This window comes from Vulpes lagopus, chromosome 3 (genome assembly GCF_018345385.1).
Source record: "Vulpes lagopus strain Blue_001 chromosome 3, ASM1834538v1, whole genome shotgun sequence".
NCBI lineage: Eukaryota > Metazoa > Chordata > Mammalia > Carnivora > Canidae > Vulpes > Vulpes lagopus.
Genome location: NC_054826.1, coordinates 85,464,223 through 85,481,251, shown reverse-complemented (window position 1 = coordinate 85,481,251; position 17,029 = coordinate 85,464,223). Strand labels below are relative to the sequence as shown.

The following is a 17,029-nucleotide window of genomic DNA, read 5'->3' as shown; positions in this document are numbered from 1 at the left end:
CTCCAACCAGCCCCTCTGCCATCCTGCCTGCTTCCTCCATCTTCTTCACAGCACCTCTCTTTCTAGAAACTATTTATTTGGCAACTCTTTTTTTAAAAAATCTGTTTCATTATTTATTATTAACCTGTTGAGCCAAAATACCAGTCTTGCTGTATCCCTTGAGCTGAGAGCACGCCTGGCCCAGAACACATGTTCAGTATGATTCACTGAATGAACACATGCTGCTTTTCACTCAAAGCCTTCTGAACTTGGTCATGGTCATGGAGACTGTCTTCACGTCACACTCTGAGTGCTTTCCTGTATGAAAAATCAAATCTGGGGGTGTCTGTGTGACTCAGTAAGTGAATCGTCTGCTTTCAGCTCAGGTTATGATCCCAGGGTCCTGGGATTGAGCCCTGCATCGGACTCCCTGCTCAGCAGGGAGATTGCTTCTCCCTCTCCCTCTGCCCCTCCCCGTGCTTGTACTCTGCCTCACTCTCTCAAATAAATAAAATTTTTAAAAAATCAAATCTGCTCTGAAGAAAAACTGAATACCTGCTATCACTAGAGTCCTTCCAAAAAAATAAGTCACATACAATTTTGAACAGATGTGCAAAATGTTGCTGAAGAGTGGCTACCACCACTGGACCATATGGTGAGTCTCCAAGCTAATCGGAGGGTGGCATTGGCTAGAGGTGGACACTCAGCATGCTGAAGAATCAGGTCCTGGTCACATCCATCCTGACATCCTGAGAGAGCTCTCTAGGCAAGCACAGAGAGGGATAGGGACACTGCTGTAGCTCCAATATTTAGGACAGGTCCCGCCCTCTGGAGAAAGGCCTAGTGGTACAACTATACAAAGAGCTCACTCTGACATCTAGGCTTTCAATGACTTTCCTACTTTGGTATTTGTTGCACTGTTCCCTTCAGCCTTAAATCTCTCCTGCTTCCTGCTGCTGGTGGGGTTAGATCTCACATCTGGCGGGTCAGTGCCCCCACAATGAAGCAGAACGAGGAGCTAGGGGAAAGGGAGACAGGAGCAGGCTCTGTGACCCTACTGCTCCACACTTTAGGGAAAGGGGCAAGCTCTCATCTTAACTGAATTTTTTTCAGCAACTTATTTCTTCAGTTAGTGCCATGGTTAAGACTAAGATGTGGGTCCAGAAGAAAGCAGTCAGGAGCAGGTCACCCAGGAAAGTCCAGCTGTGCACCAGAAGGCAGCACTGTACATGGGACAAGGAGGAGGGTCCTCACAGGACAGGAATTCTTTTACAGGTCAGAAGGGAATCACCAATTACCAGCCCCATAAGGACAGGGTCTTGTCTCACCAACCCTGTAGCACCTGCCATAGTGCCTACCACATTAACAGACACACAACTCCTGTCCGCTGCAGAAACAAAAGAACCTCAGAATGAACAGACATTCAGGGTGCAGGACTCTGCCAGGAGCAGGTCACATCATGTCAGACTTGCCAAGGTTTCCTCTGTCATGTTCCTCGGCCAGGGTTATGAGATCAACTCATTGCTAAGGAGTAGTCATGCCTGAGGAGCTCACAGACCCAGAAGGGAGGTCCAGGAAAGAAGAGAATGGGAGCCGCCTTCCTTTATTTGCTAGGGCTCTCAATTCCAGCTGCACATTATTACCTGGAGGGCTCCTTGCCTGGGTGCTAATACCTGAACCTCACCCTACACCCGTTAGATCAGGATCTTGAGAAGAGAACTGAGCAACAGTATTTTCTAGGAGTCCCCAGTGATTCTAGCATACAGCCAGGATGGGGCACCACCTTCTCAGGTCAAGCTACAAGAAAACCTCAGTGACAATACCATAAACCTTAGCTCAAGAAGGCATACATACTTTTTATGATTTTATGATTTACCCAGTTTACTGCTGAGCTGCACAAAGTTAGACGGCCATCAGTAGGGAGAAGGTTTAGTTAAAAAAATCCAACACCCAGGCTTTGCCAGAATATCACACTTGGGGAGAAAGGAGATAAACCTCAACTAATCTTTGATTTGTTCATCAAGGTGGATATTGTGAGGACAAGAAAGAAAGGGTGGAAGACACCTAGATTCTGTAAAAATACAGCCTGACAAGCAACAGGGAAGGCACAAGACCACCTGCGGAGGCCAGCCAAGGGTTGCAAACCCCTCAGAATGCGCTTAACATGGGCCAGGGAATGCAGTAGGAGGCCCACCCTGCCGCCACAAAATTCCCAAGAATGGTGATGGGAAGAGGCATCTGTGCCACCATCTGGAGGGCACCCACATGTCAGAAGGAAAAAAAGCCAAAGAAGCGAGAGCATGGGGTGAAGACAGGGCAGATCCTGCCCATGGTGGAAGAGAAGAGTAGAATAGCTGGGGTCACTGGAAAAACAAGGCCAACCTGGAATGCCTCCTGGTTCACTCTCTACCTGATGGAGGGGAGATGGTGCCCCTGGCACAGCTCATGCTCCAAGCAGGCAACCTTGAGGCCAGGAACTCAGAATCAAGGAGAAAACAGACTAGATGTCAGACAGGGAAACGAGACTGAGAGGCAGTCTCCATACTATGCCAACAGCAGCTGGGAGAAGTGGATCTCAGCTGTGGCCCCTGGTGACACAGCAAATGAGGAAATCAGAAACCAGACTCCTCTGCACGGCATTATCGTGATCCAATGCCCACCTATGGCTTTTTATCTAGAAACCACGGGTAGAGGCTACTTGCTAGAAAATCCTACTCTGAAGAGCCCAGGTGAAGCAGCACTATATCCTCACACAGGGCAAACTACTCCATTCAAATCTCTTTCACAAAGAGGAATGCCAGGCTTGTGCTAGGAAGCCAGGAACCTGAGCTGAGGAGAGACACCAGCTGTATGCTGTGCTGTTACTCTTGTGAGGTCAGTGAGCATCCCAGGCTCTGTGGAGATCTGGGATGAAGTGGCTTTGGAGGCCTCCTATTCCTCACATCCCTGCCATGAATTCCCACCTCCAAAGGTCATTTGGAGAAGTCACTTTCTTACCGAGAATTTAAGATCTGGAGCACCGGGCCGGCTCAGTCAGAGGAGCACACAGCTCTTGATCTCAGGGTTGTGAGTCTGAGCCCCATGCTGGGTGTAGAGATTACATACATACATACATAAACAAACAAACTTAAAAAATAGTTTCAGATCTATAGTCCATCTTATATAAGGAAAGGCCCAAGAATAAATACTCAATCATGTAAGCTTAGCCAGGGAGTGGTGACCTCTCTAGAGCCACCAAAAAGGAGGCCCCTGAAATGTAGAAATATATGTCAGATTTTCAGAGGGTCAGGGGAGAACATGTGAGGATCATCTCCTAGGTGTGGGTCAACTGCCTCGAGCAAGGTAAAAATAAAGGGAATTTTTTTTTTAAGATTTTATTTATTTATTCATGAGAAACACAGAGAGGAGAGAGAGAGAGAGGCAGAGACACAGGCAGAGGGAGAAGCAGGCTCCATGCAGGGAGCCTGACGTGGGACTCAATCCCAGGTCTCCAGGATCACGCCCTGGGCTGAAGGTGGCGCTAAACCGCTGAGCCACCTGGGCTGCCCAATAAAGGGAATTTTAAGAACAATTACTTCTGTTTCCTAGAACTATCTATGATACCATGGTGCGTATTTTCCTGGAAAATACAAGACATTCAACTGAAACACAGCATCAATTTATATAAATTTAATAAATAAGGTATTACCAAATAAAAATCTAAAAACTCACTGCCAAAGGAAAGGAAAAATAGTAATATTTACGAAAGGAAAAATAAGCCAATCCCACCAACAATAAAGCACCAAAAAATACCTAAGAATGTTCTTGAGATTTGCTATTTAAGAAAAACTACAAAACCTGATTAATTAATAGTAACCATGCTCCTGAATGACAACTCTGAATATTGCCAAGACAGCATGATATTCTAAGTTAGGATTAATTAAATTTTAATCAATAACCCAATGGAGCTTTATTTCTCCATAAGCTGGAAAATTATTTTTCAAATCATTTTAGCATAGAAAAATGTGTTGAATATAATGGATACACTTATAGAATATCAATTTTATATAGTGTGCATAGATGCAAACAAAATTGATATAGCCCATTCTATCATGTGATAATTATATTTCTAAGAAACCTTACATTATCAAAAATTATCATATAATATATATCATTTCAATTAGAAAAGGAAAATTAAATCTAGAAGTGAGTAGGAATAAAGTTATTTTTTCGCAGAAATTTCAATGATAAAGGTGTTCAGGATTGTTAGAGTTAAAACAACCGGGAGCAGGGATGCCTTGGTGGCTCAGTCAGTTAAGCATCAGGCTCTTCATTTCAGCTCAGGTCTTGATCCCAGGGTCCTGGAATCAAGCACAGCATCAGGTTTGTGCTCAGCAGGGAGTCTGCTTCTCCCTCTGCCTCTACCCCTCCCCCTACTCACAGATTTCTCTCTCTCTCTCTGTCTCTGTCTCTATCTTTAAAAAAAGAAAAAAAAGCCGGCGATCAAAACTACTGACATCAACGAAGACACAGAAATGCTTCCTTATTTGCCTTTCCTCTGGAAGTCTGGGGCCTAGTCCCCTCTGCCACAGGTGGCTCTGACTTGGCAGATTTCATTACAACATGAATCACAAAGGTCAACTGACATCGACATACAAATGCAGCAACAAAAGCAGGTGTGAGTTACTCTGCTCTCTTCTGTTGGAACAGTGGTTTTCCATTTGAGAGAGCATCTTTCTCCTTAGAAGCAACCCTGTCATGCACACAAAGTGAATTTTGATTCTTAACTGACTGCTACATCCAAAAGCGTGATGAGAACTCATCGACAGAAGACATGCCTTCATACCAAAATATCTGGATTACTGGTTTCTGTTGTTTTGCTCTTTGTAATTTTGCTGTTTATAACTGCTTACCACAATCCTTCAGTGAGCATATATAAGTCTACAGTCATATAGAAAAATGATCTCCTAATAGGAAAAGCAGTATTTAAAAGGAATCTTTAGGGACACCTCAGTGGCTCAGTGGTTGAGCAGCTGCCTTCAGCTCAGGACATGATCCTGGGGTCCCAGAATCGAGTCCCAAATCGGGCTCCCTGCATGGACCCTGCTTCCCCCTCTTCCTCTCTCTCTCTCTCTGTCTCTCATGAATAAATAAAAAAATTAAAATTAAAATTAAAAAAAATAAAAAGAAAAATAAAAATTAAAAAAATAATAATAAATAATAAATATTAAAAAAATAAAAGGAATCTTTAGTTCTAACCACCTTAGTCTGGCAATTACTTCCCTTTACAGCATTTTCTTCCCATCATTACCAAATGTAGTTTTTACATAGTCATATACACAGGGTCTAAATAACTTTGGGTTTTTCATTTCTTATTTATATTTTATAAGCACTGTCATCCTGCTCCATAATCTTTGTTATTAATATGTGAATACTCTGAATAATATTCCAACAGAATGACATAATCTAAGTTAGCATTTCTCTCCAGTTGGGCATTTAGGTTGTTTTCTTCTTCAATAAAGCTGAAGAAAACTCTTTGCATATATAGTGTTCTTATGTTGTTGAATTCTTTTGTTGGGATAATTTCCCAGAAATGAGATCATTAGCTCAAAGGGTAAGAACATTTTTATATTTCTTGGCAGGTATTATTGTCTTTCAAAAGGACCATCCCAATTGATGCTACGCTCTAGAATGAATAAAGCTTTCTGTTTACTATTGCTGGACCAGCACAGATGTTGATCATTTTTAAGTTTACTTTTACTTAGTATGGATAAGACACTATCTTAATATTGCTCTAATCTGCATTCTTGGGATCCCTGGGTGGCGCAGCGGTTTGGCGCCTGCCTTTGGTCCAGGGCGCGATCCTGGAGACCCGGGATCGAATCCCACGTCAGGCTCCCGGTGCATTGAGCCTGCTTCTCCCTCTGCCTGTGTCTCTGCCCCCCCCTCTCTCTCTCTGTGACTATCATAAATAAATAAAAATTAAAAAAAAAATAATCTGCATTCTTTCATAAGGAGCAAGTTAAATTTTTTTCCCCTATACTTTTTTATATGTAGTCACATTCAAATCTAAATTGGAAAGACTTATTCTCAGAGAGGATCAAACACTATTCAAGGCTAACAGACAAAGCCTGGGGATTATACAAGACTTGGAAACACGCATCAGTCTTCAAGCTGGCAGACCGGGGATCCAAACTTGGCTCCAGCATGTCCTAGCCATTTGACCTTGGCTCACTGTAAAATGGGACCACAGCTACCCCAGGTGGTTATTATGAGGACTGAGATACAGGGTTTCCGATTTTCAATCAGGGTATACATCACCTCTACAGCTTTAAAATTCCTGAAGCCAGATTTAAGAAACAAAACAAACTATCAAAGAAAAAAAAAGAGAGACAAAACAAGAAACAGACTTTTAACTGCAGAGAACACACTGATGGCCACCAGAGAGGTAGTAGGGAACAGTTGAAACGGGTGATGGAATTAAGGAAGCTGCCTGTGGTGATGATGAGCACCAGGCAATGCCCAGAATTGCTGAATCACTATACTGTACTCCTGAGATTAATGTAACACCGTACATTAAATATGCTGGAATTTACATTTTTTTATGCAGGAATGTATGTTTTTTAAAAGCATCAGCAGAGACTACCATTCCCCATGGGAGTGTTTCTGCCTCACACTCCTGGTTAAGCACCACAGACACACAAAGCACACAGCACTGCTTTCTCATCCTCACTCTCAGAGCTGACCTTGCTTCCTACTTCACGGAGAAAACAGAAGCTATTACAGACTCCCACCTGCACACGGCTCAGCCTGCCTCTGGATCCACACTCATACTACGCCTTCTCTCCCGCAGTGGGAGCGAACTGCTACTCCCTCCACTTGCAGACTGACTGCCATCCCTCTCCACTTACAAGGTCAGGGACATAACAAACACTCCCTTTCTCTGGTACATCAATTCCTCCCTCTTTCTCTACCAGATCATTCCCATCAGCTTACAGATACATATTATCACATGATCCATTTTCTCACACACACGCACACCCCTCCTTAACCTCCTATCCATCTCTGGCTTCCACACTATTTCTGTTCCCTTTTACAGCAAAACTCCTCAAAAAAGGCTGTTTACACCTGCTGCCTCCAATTCTATTTTCTCTTGAACCCACTCCAATTGGGCTTTCATCTCCTTGGAAACAGTACAGCAAGATCATAAACTACCCCATTCCTAATCCAGTGATAAATTCTTTGTCTTATCCAACTTGATCTACCACAGCTCTTTAAAATAGCTCATCATGCCTTTCTTGAAGCTTGATCTTCTCTTGACTTCCAAGTGAACCTGTCCTCTGGTTCCTCTCCTACCAAAGAGGTTGCTCCTCCTCAAATTCTTCTAGTGATGTTGGAGTCTCCTCTTTTCCCCAGCCCTGAGCACTGCAGCTCCAAGATGCACTCCTAGGAGCTCTGCTCTATAGTCATTCCTTTGGGAATAGAGTCAGTCTCACGACTTTAAATCCCATCTATGTACAAATTATTCCCAAGTATATCCACCATATATCCATATATGTTAGATGATGTGTGTGATCTGTTTTTATTTCTTACTCCGTTTGCCCTCTAAGAATGCAAATTGCACAAGGACAGAGATTAGGTTTTATTCTCTGCTATCTCCCCATGGCTAGGCACACAAGATATATTTGAAAGAATTAAAGCCCGTATCTGCCTCCAACAAACAATACCAGATTTCTGTACCGATTTTTAAATGACCACTTAAGGTAACAACAACAAACAGCTCTTAGAAAGAAGAAATAAGACTAATAGAGGATTTGGAGAATATATGTAGGTGTAGAAATCTCATATCAAGCAGAGCAAAATGCTAGAGCTGAAAAAACAGGAAGGAAAAGATAAAAAAAAACAGGCAATCTTTCCAAAACATCTAATATATGAATGCCACACATGACAAAAGATAAAATCATTCAAGAAAACTTACTACAACTGTGACCATTTCATTTGTGAAATTTGGTTTCCCAAATGAAAGGGCCCACTAAGCACCCAATTTAACTGATGGTTCATTGTCAAGTGATTTCATAACACTGTTGACATATGATGTCCCAGAAGCATCCAGAAAGTGGGAAAATAGGTTTTGCAAAGAAGAACCAATGGTTAGAAGAGTACCAGTGGAAAAGTAAAACACCAAATCCATCACCACTACAAGGAGGCAAGGAATATAAATGTCACAAGCAGAAAAGAGAGTTGACAGCAGTGGCCTCTGGGGGTCTGCAGGGCTGGGGATTTCTGGTTTTCATACAGAGCCGCACAGAACTATTTGTAACTACCCATATATATACCTTAAGGAAAAATGAAATTTACATTGGAAGGTCCCCCCAAACTGAACCAGCAGTGGGAGACGACTGGATGACAACTTCACAGAAGCACTATTTGGCAGCATGTGCCCAAATGCTTCCCGCAAACACACTTTGACCTCCCAGCCCCACGTCTATGAATGGATGAGGAAAACCACTGCAGGGCGGGGGTGGGAGGTAGATGGCTGAATGAGAGTTCTGACCACACTCATTCTACTAAAAAATTACAAACCATTGTAATTTCATTTACTAGTAGACTAAAGAAAACATGCAACTGGAATCTAATGCAACCATAGACGATGGAGTTATAACACAGATTTACTAAGACGGGAAGGTGCCAACATTCTGCTGAGTGGGACTGAAGAGTTCCAGAACAGCAGGTGTAAACTCCTTTATACAAAACTTCCAATTTGGGATAACTTCTCCTCTTTTCTTAAATGGGCACATGACTTTCTCATATTATTCAGGTTTTCAATGTTTCCTCTTCAGAGGGGCTTTGCTTTATGAGACCACTTTTTCTAAAACAGCCAATTCTTCCTGACAGCAATCCCCTGGATTCTTTCACCCAAACATTTAGCAGAGTCTGATGAATGATACCAGATCTAGGCTCAAATCCTGGCACTACTGCTTGCTACCTGTGTGACAACAGTGACTCAAGAGCACGGAACACAAAAATAACAACATATATCTAACAGGGGCACCTGGATGGCTCCGTGGTTGAGCATCTAACTGTGGCTCAGAACGTGATCCCAGAGTCCTGGGATCGAGTTCCGCATCGGGCTCCCCACAGGGAGTCTGCTTCTCCCTCTGCCTATGTCTCTGCCTCTCTCTCTGTCTCCCGTGAATAAATAAGTAAAACCTTAAAGAAAAAAAAAAAAAATATATATATATATATACACAAACACCTAACATTTATATGTTGGGAAGAAAAGCTGATTTAATGTGTGTAGTGTGTGTGCCTGCTTAGTATGAGTAAAGGTTCATTATTAAAATGATCTCTTGTAAGTCAAACTCTCCCTCTTTGCAGATGACATGATACTCTACATAGAAAACCCAAAAGACTCCACCGCAAGATTGCTAGAACTCACACAGCAATTCATCAGTGTGGCAGGATACAGATTCAATGCCCAGAAATCAGTGGCATTTCTATACACTAACAATGAGACTGAAGAAAGAGAAATTAAGGAATCAGTTCCATTTACAATTGCACCCAAAAGCAAAAGATACCTAAGAATAAACCTAACCAAAGAGGTAAAGGATCTATACCCTAAAAACTACAGAACACTTCTGAAAGAAATTGAGGAAGACACAAAGAGATGGAAAAATACTCCATGCTCATGGATTGGAAGAAATAATATTGTGAAAATGTCAATGCTACCCAGGGCAATTTACACATTCAATGCAATCCCTATCAAAATACCATGGACTTTCTTCAGAGAGTTGGAACAAATCATCTTAAGATTTGTGTGGAATCAGAAAAGACCCCGAATAGCCAGGGGAATATTGAAAAAGAAAACCAGAGCTGGAGGCATCTCAATGCCGGATTTCAAGTTGTACTACAAAGCTGTGATCATCAAGACAGTGTGGTACTGGCACAAAAACAGACACATAGATCAATGGAACAGAATAAAGAACCCAGAAATGGGCCCTCAACTCTATGGTCAACTAATATTTGACAAAGCAGGAAAGATTATCCACTGGAAAAAGGACAGTCTCTTCAATAAATGGTGCTGGGAAAACTGAACAGTCACATGCAGAAGAATGAAACTAGACCATTCTCTTACACCAGACACAAAGATAAACTCAAAATGGATGAAAGATCTAAATATAAGACAAGAATCTATCAAAATCCTAGAGGAGAACACAGGCAACACCCTTTTTGAACTCAGCCACAGTAACTTCTTGCAAGATACATCTACAAAGGCATGAGAAACAAAAGCAAAAATGAACTATTGAGACTTCATCAAGATAAGAAGCTTCTGCACAGCAAAGGATACAGTCAACAAAACTCAAAGACAACCTACAGAATGGGAGAAGATATTTGCAAATGACGTCTCAGATAAAGGGCTAGTTTCCAAGATCTATAAAGAACTTATTAAACTCAACACCAAAAAAACAAACAATCCAATCATGAAATGGGCAGATCACATGAACAGAAATTTCACAGAGGAAGACATGGACATGGCCAACACGCACATGAGAAAATGCTCTGCATCACTGGCCATCAGGGAAATACAAATCAAAACCACAATGAGATACCACCTCACACCAGTGAGAATGGGGAAAATTAACAAGGCAGGAAACAACAAATGTTGGAGAGGATGTGGAGAAAGGGGAACCCTCCTGCACTGTTGGTGGGAATGTGAACTGGTGCAGCCACTCTGGAAAACTGTGTGGAGGTTCCTCAAAGAGTTAATAAAAGAACTGCCCTACGACCCAGCGATTGCACTGCTGGGGATTTACCCCAAAGATACAGATGCAGTGAAACACCGGGACACCTGCACCCCGATGTTTCTAGCAGCAATGTCCACAATAGCCAAACTGTGGAAGGAGCCTCGGTGTCCATCGAAAGATGAATGGATAAAGAAGATGTGGTTTATGTATACAATGGAATAGTCCTCAGCCATTAGAAATGACGAATACCCACCATTTGCTTCAACGTGGATGGAACTGGAGGGTATTAAGCTGAGTGAAGTAAGTCAATCGGAGAAGGGCAAACATTATATGGTCTCATTCATTTGGGGAATACAAAAATAGTGAAAAGGAATAAAGGGGAAAGGAGAGAAAATGAGTGGGAAATATCAGAGAGGGTGACAGAACATGAGAGACTCCTAATTCTGGGAAACGAACAAGGGGTCGTGGAAAGGGTCATGGGTGGGGGGTTGGGGTGACTGGGTGACGGGATAAACCCTGGATGTTAGGCTATATGTTGGCAAATCGAACTCCAATAAAAAAATATACAAAAAAAATTTATCTCTTCTGCACCCTTTTGGATTATTTGAATTTTTCTCCTGATGAAAATATATCTTTTGTACAAATACAATAACCCTTTAGTAAAAACAATTTTATTTTAAAAATACACAAAGCAGAGGAAAAAAAAGGACATATAATACCACCACTTGTCAATTATATAAAATAAAAGTCAGTATGTCCCATCTGAAACCATCCTTACCCTCTAGTTAACTAGCTTTCTTTCTCTGCTTATACAGACAGACATACACCCATATAAACCTTTATTAAATAAAGTCAGGATCATGTCACCTGGTTTTTTCCCCCCATTTTTCAATATATTATAGACATGATTCCATCACCTCATTCTCTTTACCTGGTACAGTGTATTCTGTGTGGCATGTAGCAAGATTTAAGCATTCCCCTATTAATGGACTTTCAGAGTGTTTTCCATTTTGTGCTACCACAGTGCTACAATGAGTGTGAACACATACCCTACATATCAACCCATTACGAGATTCCCAAAGAGGGCTGAATCATAAGGGATGGAGGTTTTATCATTGTTTTTAAAAAAAATATTGAATAGACACAAAAATAGTTATAAAAGTCATGCAAAAGGGTCCCTGGCTCAGTGGGTTAGGTGTCCAACTCTTGGTTTCAGCTTAGTTCATGATCTCAGGGTCCTCAGATCAGGTCCAAGTAGGGCTCTGCACTTAGCAGGGAGTCTGCTTTTCCCTTTCCCACTGCCCCTCCCCTCACTGCATTTTTCTCTTTAAAATAAATAAATAAATCTTTAAAAAAAAAAATAAAGTGACAATACAATATAGTCACCACACACCCATCACTCAGTTGAACTATCATTATGTTTGAAGCTTCCCATTGCCCCTCTGTGATTCCATGGCAGAGACATTATAGGAGGTGCCATTTGTCAACCTTTTACTTCTCTCTTTGATAAAAAAAGAAATATCTCCCTAATACTTCATTTTCCATATCTTTAATTATTATAAAATAGAGTATCTTCTCATAGGTTTATTGGCTATTTGTATTTCTTCTTCCATAAACTGCTTATTTATTTCCTTTGTCTAGTCTCCTTTTGGATTGATTTGGGTGTTTTATTTTCTGATTTGAGGAAATGCTACATATTGGGGATACTAACCCACTGCTACTACTCATGCTGCAGACAGTACCACATCCTTCACCATAGAAAGTGTTATGTTTCCATGCAGATGGCTCTATTAATTCTCCTCCTGGCTTCCCAAGTTTAGATGACTATTTTGCCCATATACTCTTCAGAATTTTGTTTTATACATTTAGACTGTTAACTGACATAGACTTTATTTTAGCATATGGTGGGAAATAGGGCTCTATTTTATTTTTTTCCAAATGCACAGCCAGTCATTCTGATAGAATTTACTGAATAATTCCTTTCTCTATAAAGACTTCATTATGCATCTAATTTTGACATGCATATATAAATACAAGTATCTGTACATGTGTATGACCTGTGTGTGTGTGTGTGTATGGACACATATGGCACTTGTGGCGTTTACACGGCTGTTGTTCTCTTCCATCATGCTGTCTAGACTGTGCAATGCCATAGAGTGAGGTCAAAAGAAATCACTCACCTGCCCTTCTTCATCAAAAGCCATGACCACCACAGCAGCTCCAAACTTCTTAATCTTCCTAGCCTTCTCCAAGAAGTCATCCTCTCCCTCCTTCAGACTAATGCTGTTGACAATGCATTTTCCCTGGCAGCACTTCAAGCCAGCTTCAATCACAGCAAAATTGGAAGAGTCAATGCACAGGGGCACCTGAGATCAGAAGGGCAGGAAAAATTCACGGAAGATTTACAAGTCACCACCCTCCCCAAGAGTCCTTATTTATTTCTTATTTAGGGAAACAATACACAAGAGTAGTGAGGCAGAAAAAGGACTTTAATGTATTTGTTCTTAAAGCCCAAAATACTTGGAGTAATTCCAGTCTCACATGCATGAGAGAGAAGTTGACAAATCAAAGATCGCAGCTAAACACTGGAATGAAATCAGATGTCAGTTCACAGTGTCATCACCAGTTTGCACCTTCAAGTGCCTAAACCTCAAACAGGATTCAGATATCCCTGATCTGACTCTGGGATTAGTGTTTAGCCTCACATCCCCAGGAACAGCTCTCCAGCCAAGTTATTCAAATTCAATCTTGGGTTCTTGGGTGACTTCCTGGTTGGGCATCTGCCCAAGTAATGATCCCATAGTCCTGGGATCGAGTCCTGCATCAGGTTCCCCACAAAGAGACTGCTTCTCACTGGGCCTCTGTCTCTGCCTCTCTCCGTTTGTCTCTCATGAACAAATAAATAAAATCTTAAAAAAAAAAAATTCAACCTTCCCTTTAGAAAATCAAATTCCTAACTGGAAAAAGCAAACAAAAAAAGTTTTACTCCTAGGAAGGAAAAATGTAATATTTAATAAATGCATAGAACTACAATAAAGGACAAAACTGGAATGCACAGAGAGGGTAGGCTTATTTCTCACAGTCTCCATGCATTCATACCTCTATTCTAGGAAAGGTGAAAGTTAAGGGTTTCAAGGCAAGACTAGAGTCAAGCAAAGAAATGAAACAGGGCCGCTGATCTAAGCTCCATTACTGCAGCCACTCAATAAATATACAATTAAGTGACGACTACACTGGGCCCCGTGCTAGACCTGGGGGCAGTGACAGAGTAGGTGGCTCCCTGGCTTCCCCAAGCTTTCTGGAAGTAAGTGATTTAACAAATAACAACATGAAGTGTGGGTAAGGCGAGGGCATGAGAGGGACAAAGCTGCCATGAAAGCCTGTTTCAGGGCAGCAGACCCCCCAACCTAGGCACAGGGAGAGCCAGGCAGGAGAAGTCAAGGAAAGGAAATAAGTCAATCAGGGAAGGACAAACATTATATGGTCTCATTCATTTGGGGAATATAAATAATAGTGAAAGGGAATAGAAGGGAAGGGAGAAGAAATGGGTAGGAAATATCAGAAAGGGAGACAGAACATGAAGACTCCTAACTCTGGGAAACGAACTAGGGGTAGTGTAAGGGGAGGAGGGCAGGGGGTGGGGGTGAATGGGTGACAGGCACTGAGGGGGGCACTTGACGGGATGAGCACTGGGTGTTATTCTGTATGTTGGTAAATTGAACACCAATAAAAAATAAATTTATTATTTAAGAAAAGAAAAGAAAGAAAAGAAAAGAAAAGAAAAGAAAAGAAAAGAAAAGAAAAGAAAAGAAAAGAAAAGAAAAGGTTCCCAGGTTCCCAGGGCCCCTGGGGCCTTCCTGCGGCCACGCCTCTAAAGGGGAGAGAGCACAATGGAATGCGGGATCCAGGGATTCTACCCTTTCTAACCATGCTGGGTTTCCTAGGTTTGCTAGGAAAGGGATCGGGTACCAGTGACAACACCAGACCAATGTTTTGGAGTCCCAGCTCTGCTGGTGAAAATGGGCTAGTCCCACCTTTTATGCTTGACTCCAGCTGTTCATACTTTGATCTCAAATAAATTTGGTAGTAGGTCCAATCCAGGAAAGATACAGAAAAAAAATTACTGGAGTAGTCATAACAGTAATTAATTAATAATATCTTGTTATAAAAGGCTGTTCATAGTTGAGGCACTTTTATCTTCACAGTGTGAGTCAAACACAGCAGGTATGACAGCTCCCACTTCAGGGCAGAGGAAGGAAACAGGCCAATAGTCAGCCAAATTGTCCAGGACCAGAAGAGTCTCCGACTTCCAGCACAGCCCCCTTCCCACTGCTGAATAACTGTTCTCCCTCTGATTCCGGCAGACTTAGAACAAGTCCTTTGGCTTCTCTGCACCTTAAATTCTCAAAATACTTACTCCCAAAGGAGAGATGAGGCTTTTTACTGAGGAGTTTTAAGACACAAATGAAAGATGGGTTCATGTTTTCTAGTGCTTACCACAAGACATCTAACATAAGCATCTGCTGAAGGCCTAATGAAAACCTGACAGCCCCATCTCTCAAAGCATGAGGAAGTTTCTTTAAAAAAGAACTTTACAGCTAAGGGAGAAGCAGACTCCGTGCAGGGAGCTTGACATGGGACTCGACCCTGGGTCCCCAGGATCATACCCTGGGCTGAAGGCGGCACTAAACCACTGAGCCATCTGGGCTGCCTGAAGTAAAAGTTTTTAATGATTTTAGAATCCATCTAAAAAAATTGTTTCAAAAACTAGACGCAAAAATTAACTTTCATCTTTTAAAGAACAAATGCAAAAGCTGACATATACTATTTTGATTAAATCTTGTTTTATAGTCTTGTTTACTCTGATAAGCCACGGAAGGTCTCTTCCTCCCGCAATAAGGAAGAACTGCCTGAGCACCCCTACACTAGGAATGGACTAATGCCCTAGTAGGAAACGGCCAGTGTAGCCTTCAGAGACGTGGGAAGCAGGTTCTTCGTCTGGCTAGACACCAGAGGAAACCATTCTTGTAAGCAATTCCAGAAGCTGAGCTGAAGTCACAGCTCTCTCTAGTTTATATTGGAAGGCTAACATTAAGGGAGAAAGTGGTGGTCAGAAACCATTGGGCTTTCACAGTAGGAAAGCATGAGATGACAGATCCCTGGGACAAGTGACAAAGTTGAAGGAGTGACAGATGAGGTCATGTTAAACAACCTTGGCAATGTCAGGCTCAGAAGCGATAAAGTTGCAAAATTTGGTCATGGCACTCGAACCATCAAGCATGCCATCATCCATGTTGATATCCAACACCTGCGCTCCCATTTCCACCTGTGCTTTGGCAACACTCAGTGCTTCCTGAGGAAAGAATGCCAGAGGAGGCAGTGTTAGGAGAAGGTGACTCAAGAGAAGGTCAGCAAAAGTCATCCTCACCTCCCCAGCAGTCCTTTCAAATCAGACTGGACTAACCAGCCTCCCCAAGTCCAGGCCTGCTCTCTGCCCAACAATCATTGCAGACTGACAACTGGCCTTTCTTCCACATCTCCTCCCTCCCTCACAATCCACCAAGGCTCTGTTTGCCTGCTGTAAAGAAGCTAAACTCCTCAGCCTGGTGTTCAAAGGCCCTCTGTGACCTGGCCTTGTCTCCTGCCCTTCTGGTTCCCTCCACCTGGCCGTGTCTGTTTCCACTTCAGGGTCACAGATCACATTGTCCCCTCTGCTTGGAATACAGTCCCCTTCCCTTCTATACTGTGTACAACCCAGCTCAGGCCCCATCTCCTCCAAAAAAAGTCCTCATAGAAACCATCCAAAACTTCTGTGACTCTTCAGTGTTTGCCAAGACATGCAAAGTGTGTTGCAGGCTATTGGAAAAAGTTGCATTAAATAGGAGTTAAATAAAATCCAGCAGGTTTTTATACTGGAATGGTTTTCAAATCCTTTCATACACTGTTACACACTGTAAATATCCCAGAACAGAATACACAGCATTCCCCACTTACGACCACTGAAGGAATATCTTATAGGATCACTGTTCCAGAGAACATAGTTTGGGTGGGAAACACTGCTTATTCTAAAATGACTGCTGCCTCTGAAATATCTGTAACTGTGATCATTACATCATCATGGTTTATTAGATCATCATATCCTTGTGATTTCATGTGTTGGCTTATTCCTCAAAATAGAGTGTAGGTGTTTGGAACTGTGGAAAGGTCTTTCATTTCCCCTGCTCTCCTTTGGACAGTACTGGGCAAAATATACATGCTCCACGATGCTTTCCAACTAACTGATAAAACAGAGTTATTTTAGGTCTTTAATGTACACTTCGTAATGT

General features: G+C 42.1%; 1 protein-coding gene across 3 annotated transcripts in view; it reads right to left on the bottom strand.

Moving 5' to 3' along the window:
* The window catches only part of MTR (5-methyltetrahydrofolate-homocysteine methyltransferase), a 106,330-nt gene that overhangs the window by 48,351 nt on the left and 40,950 nt on the right, over window positions 1-17,029 (bottom strand). For all 3 annotated transcript variants that reach the window (XM_041749065.1, XM_041749066.1, XM_041749067.1), the window contains 2 exons: window positions 15,916-16,056; window positions 12,884-13,069 (listed from right to left, as the gene is read on the bottom strand). In XM_041749065.1, the coding sequence (XP_041604999.1) occupies window positions 12,884-13,069; window positions 15,916-16,056 (327 nt within the window). The remainder of the gene's footprint in view (window positions 1-12,883; window positions 13,070-15,915; window positions 16,057-17,029) is intronic.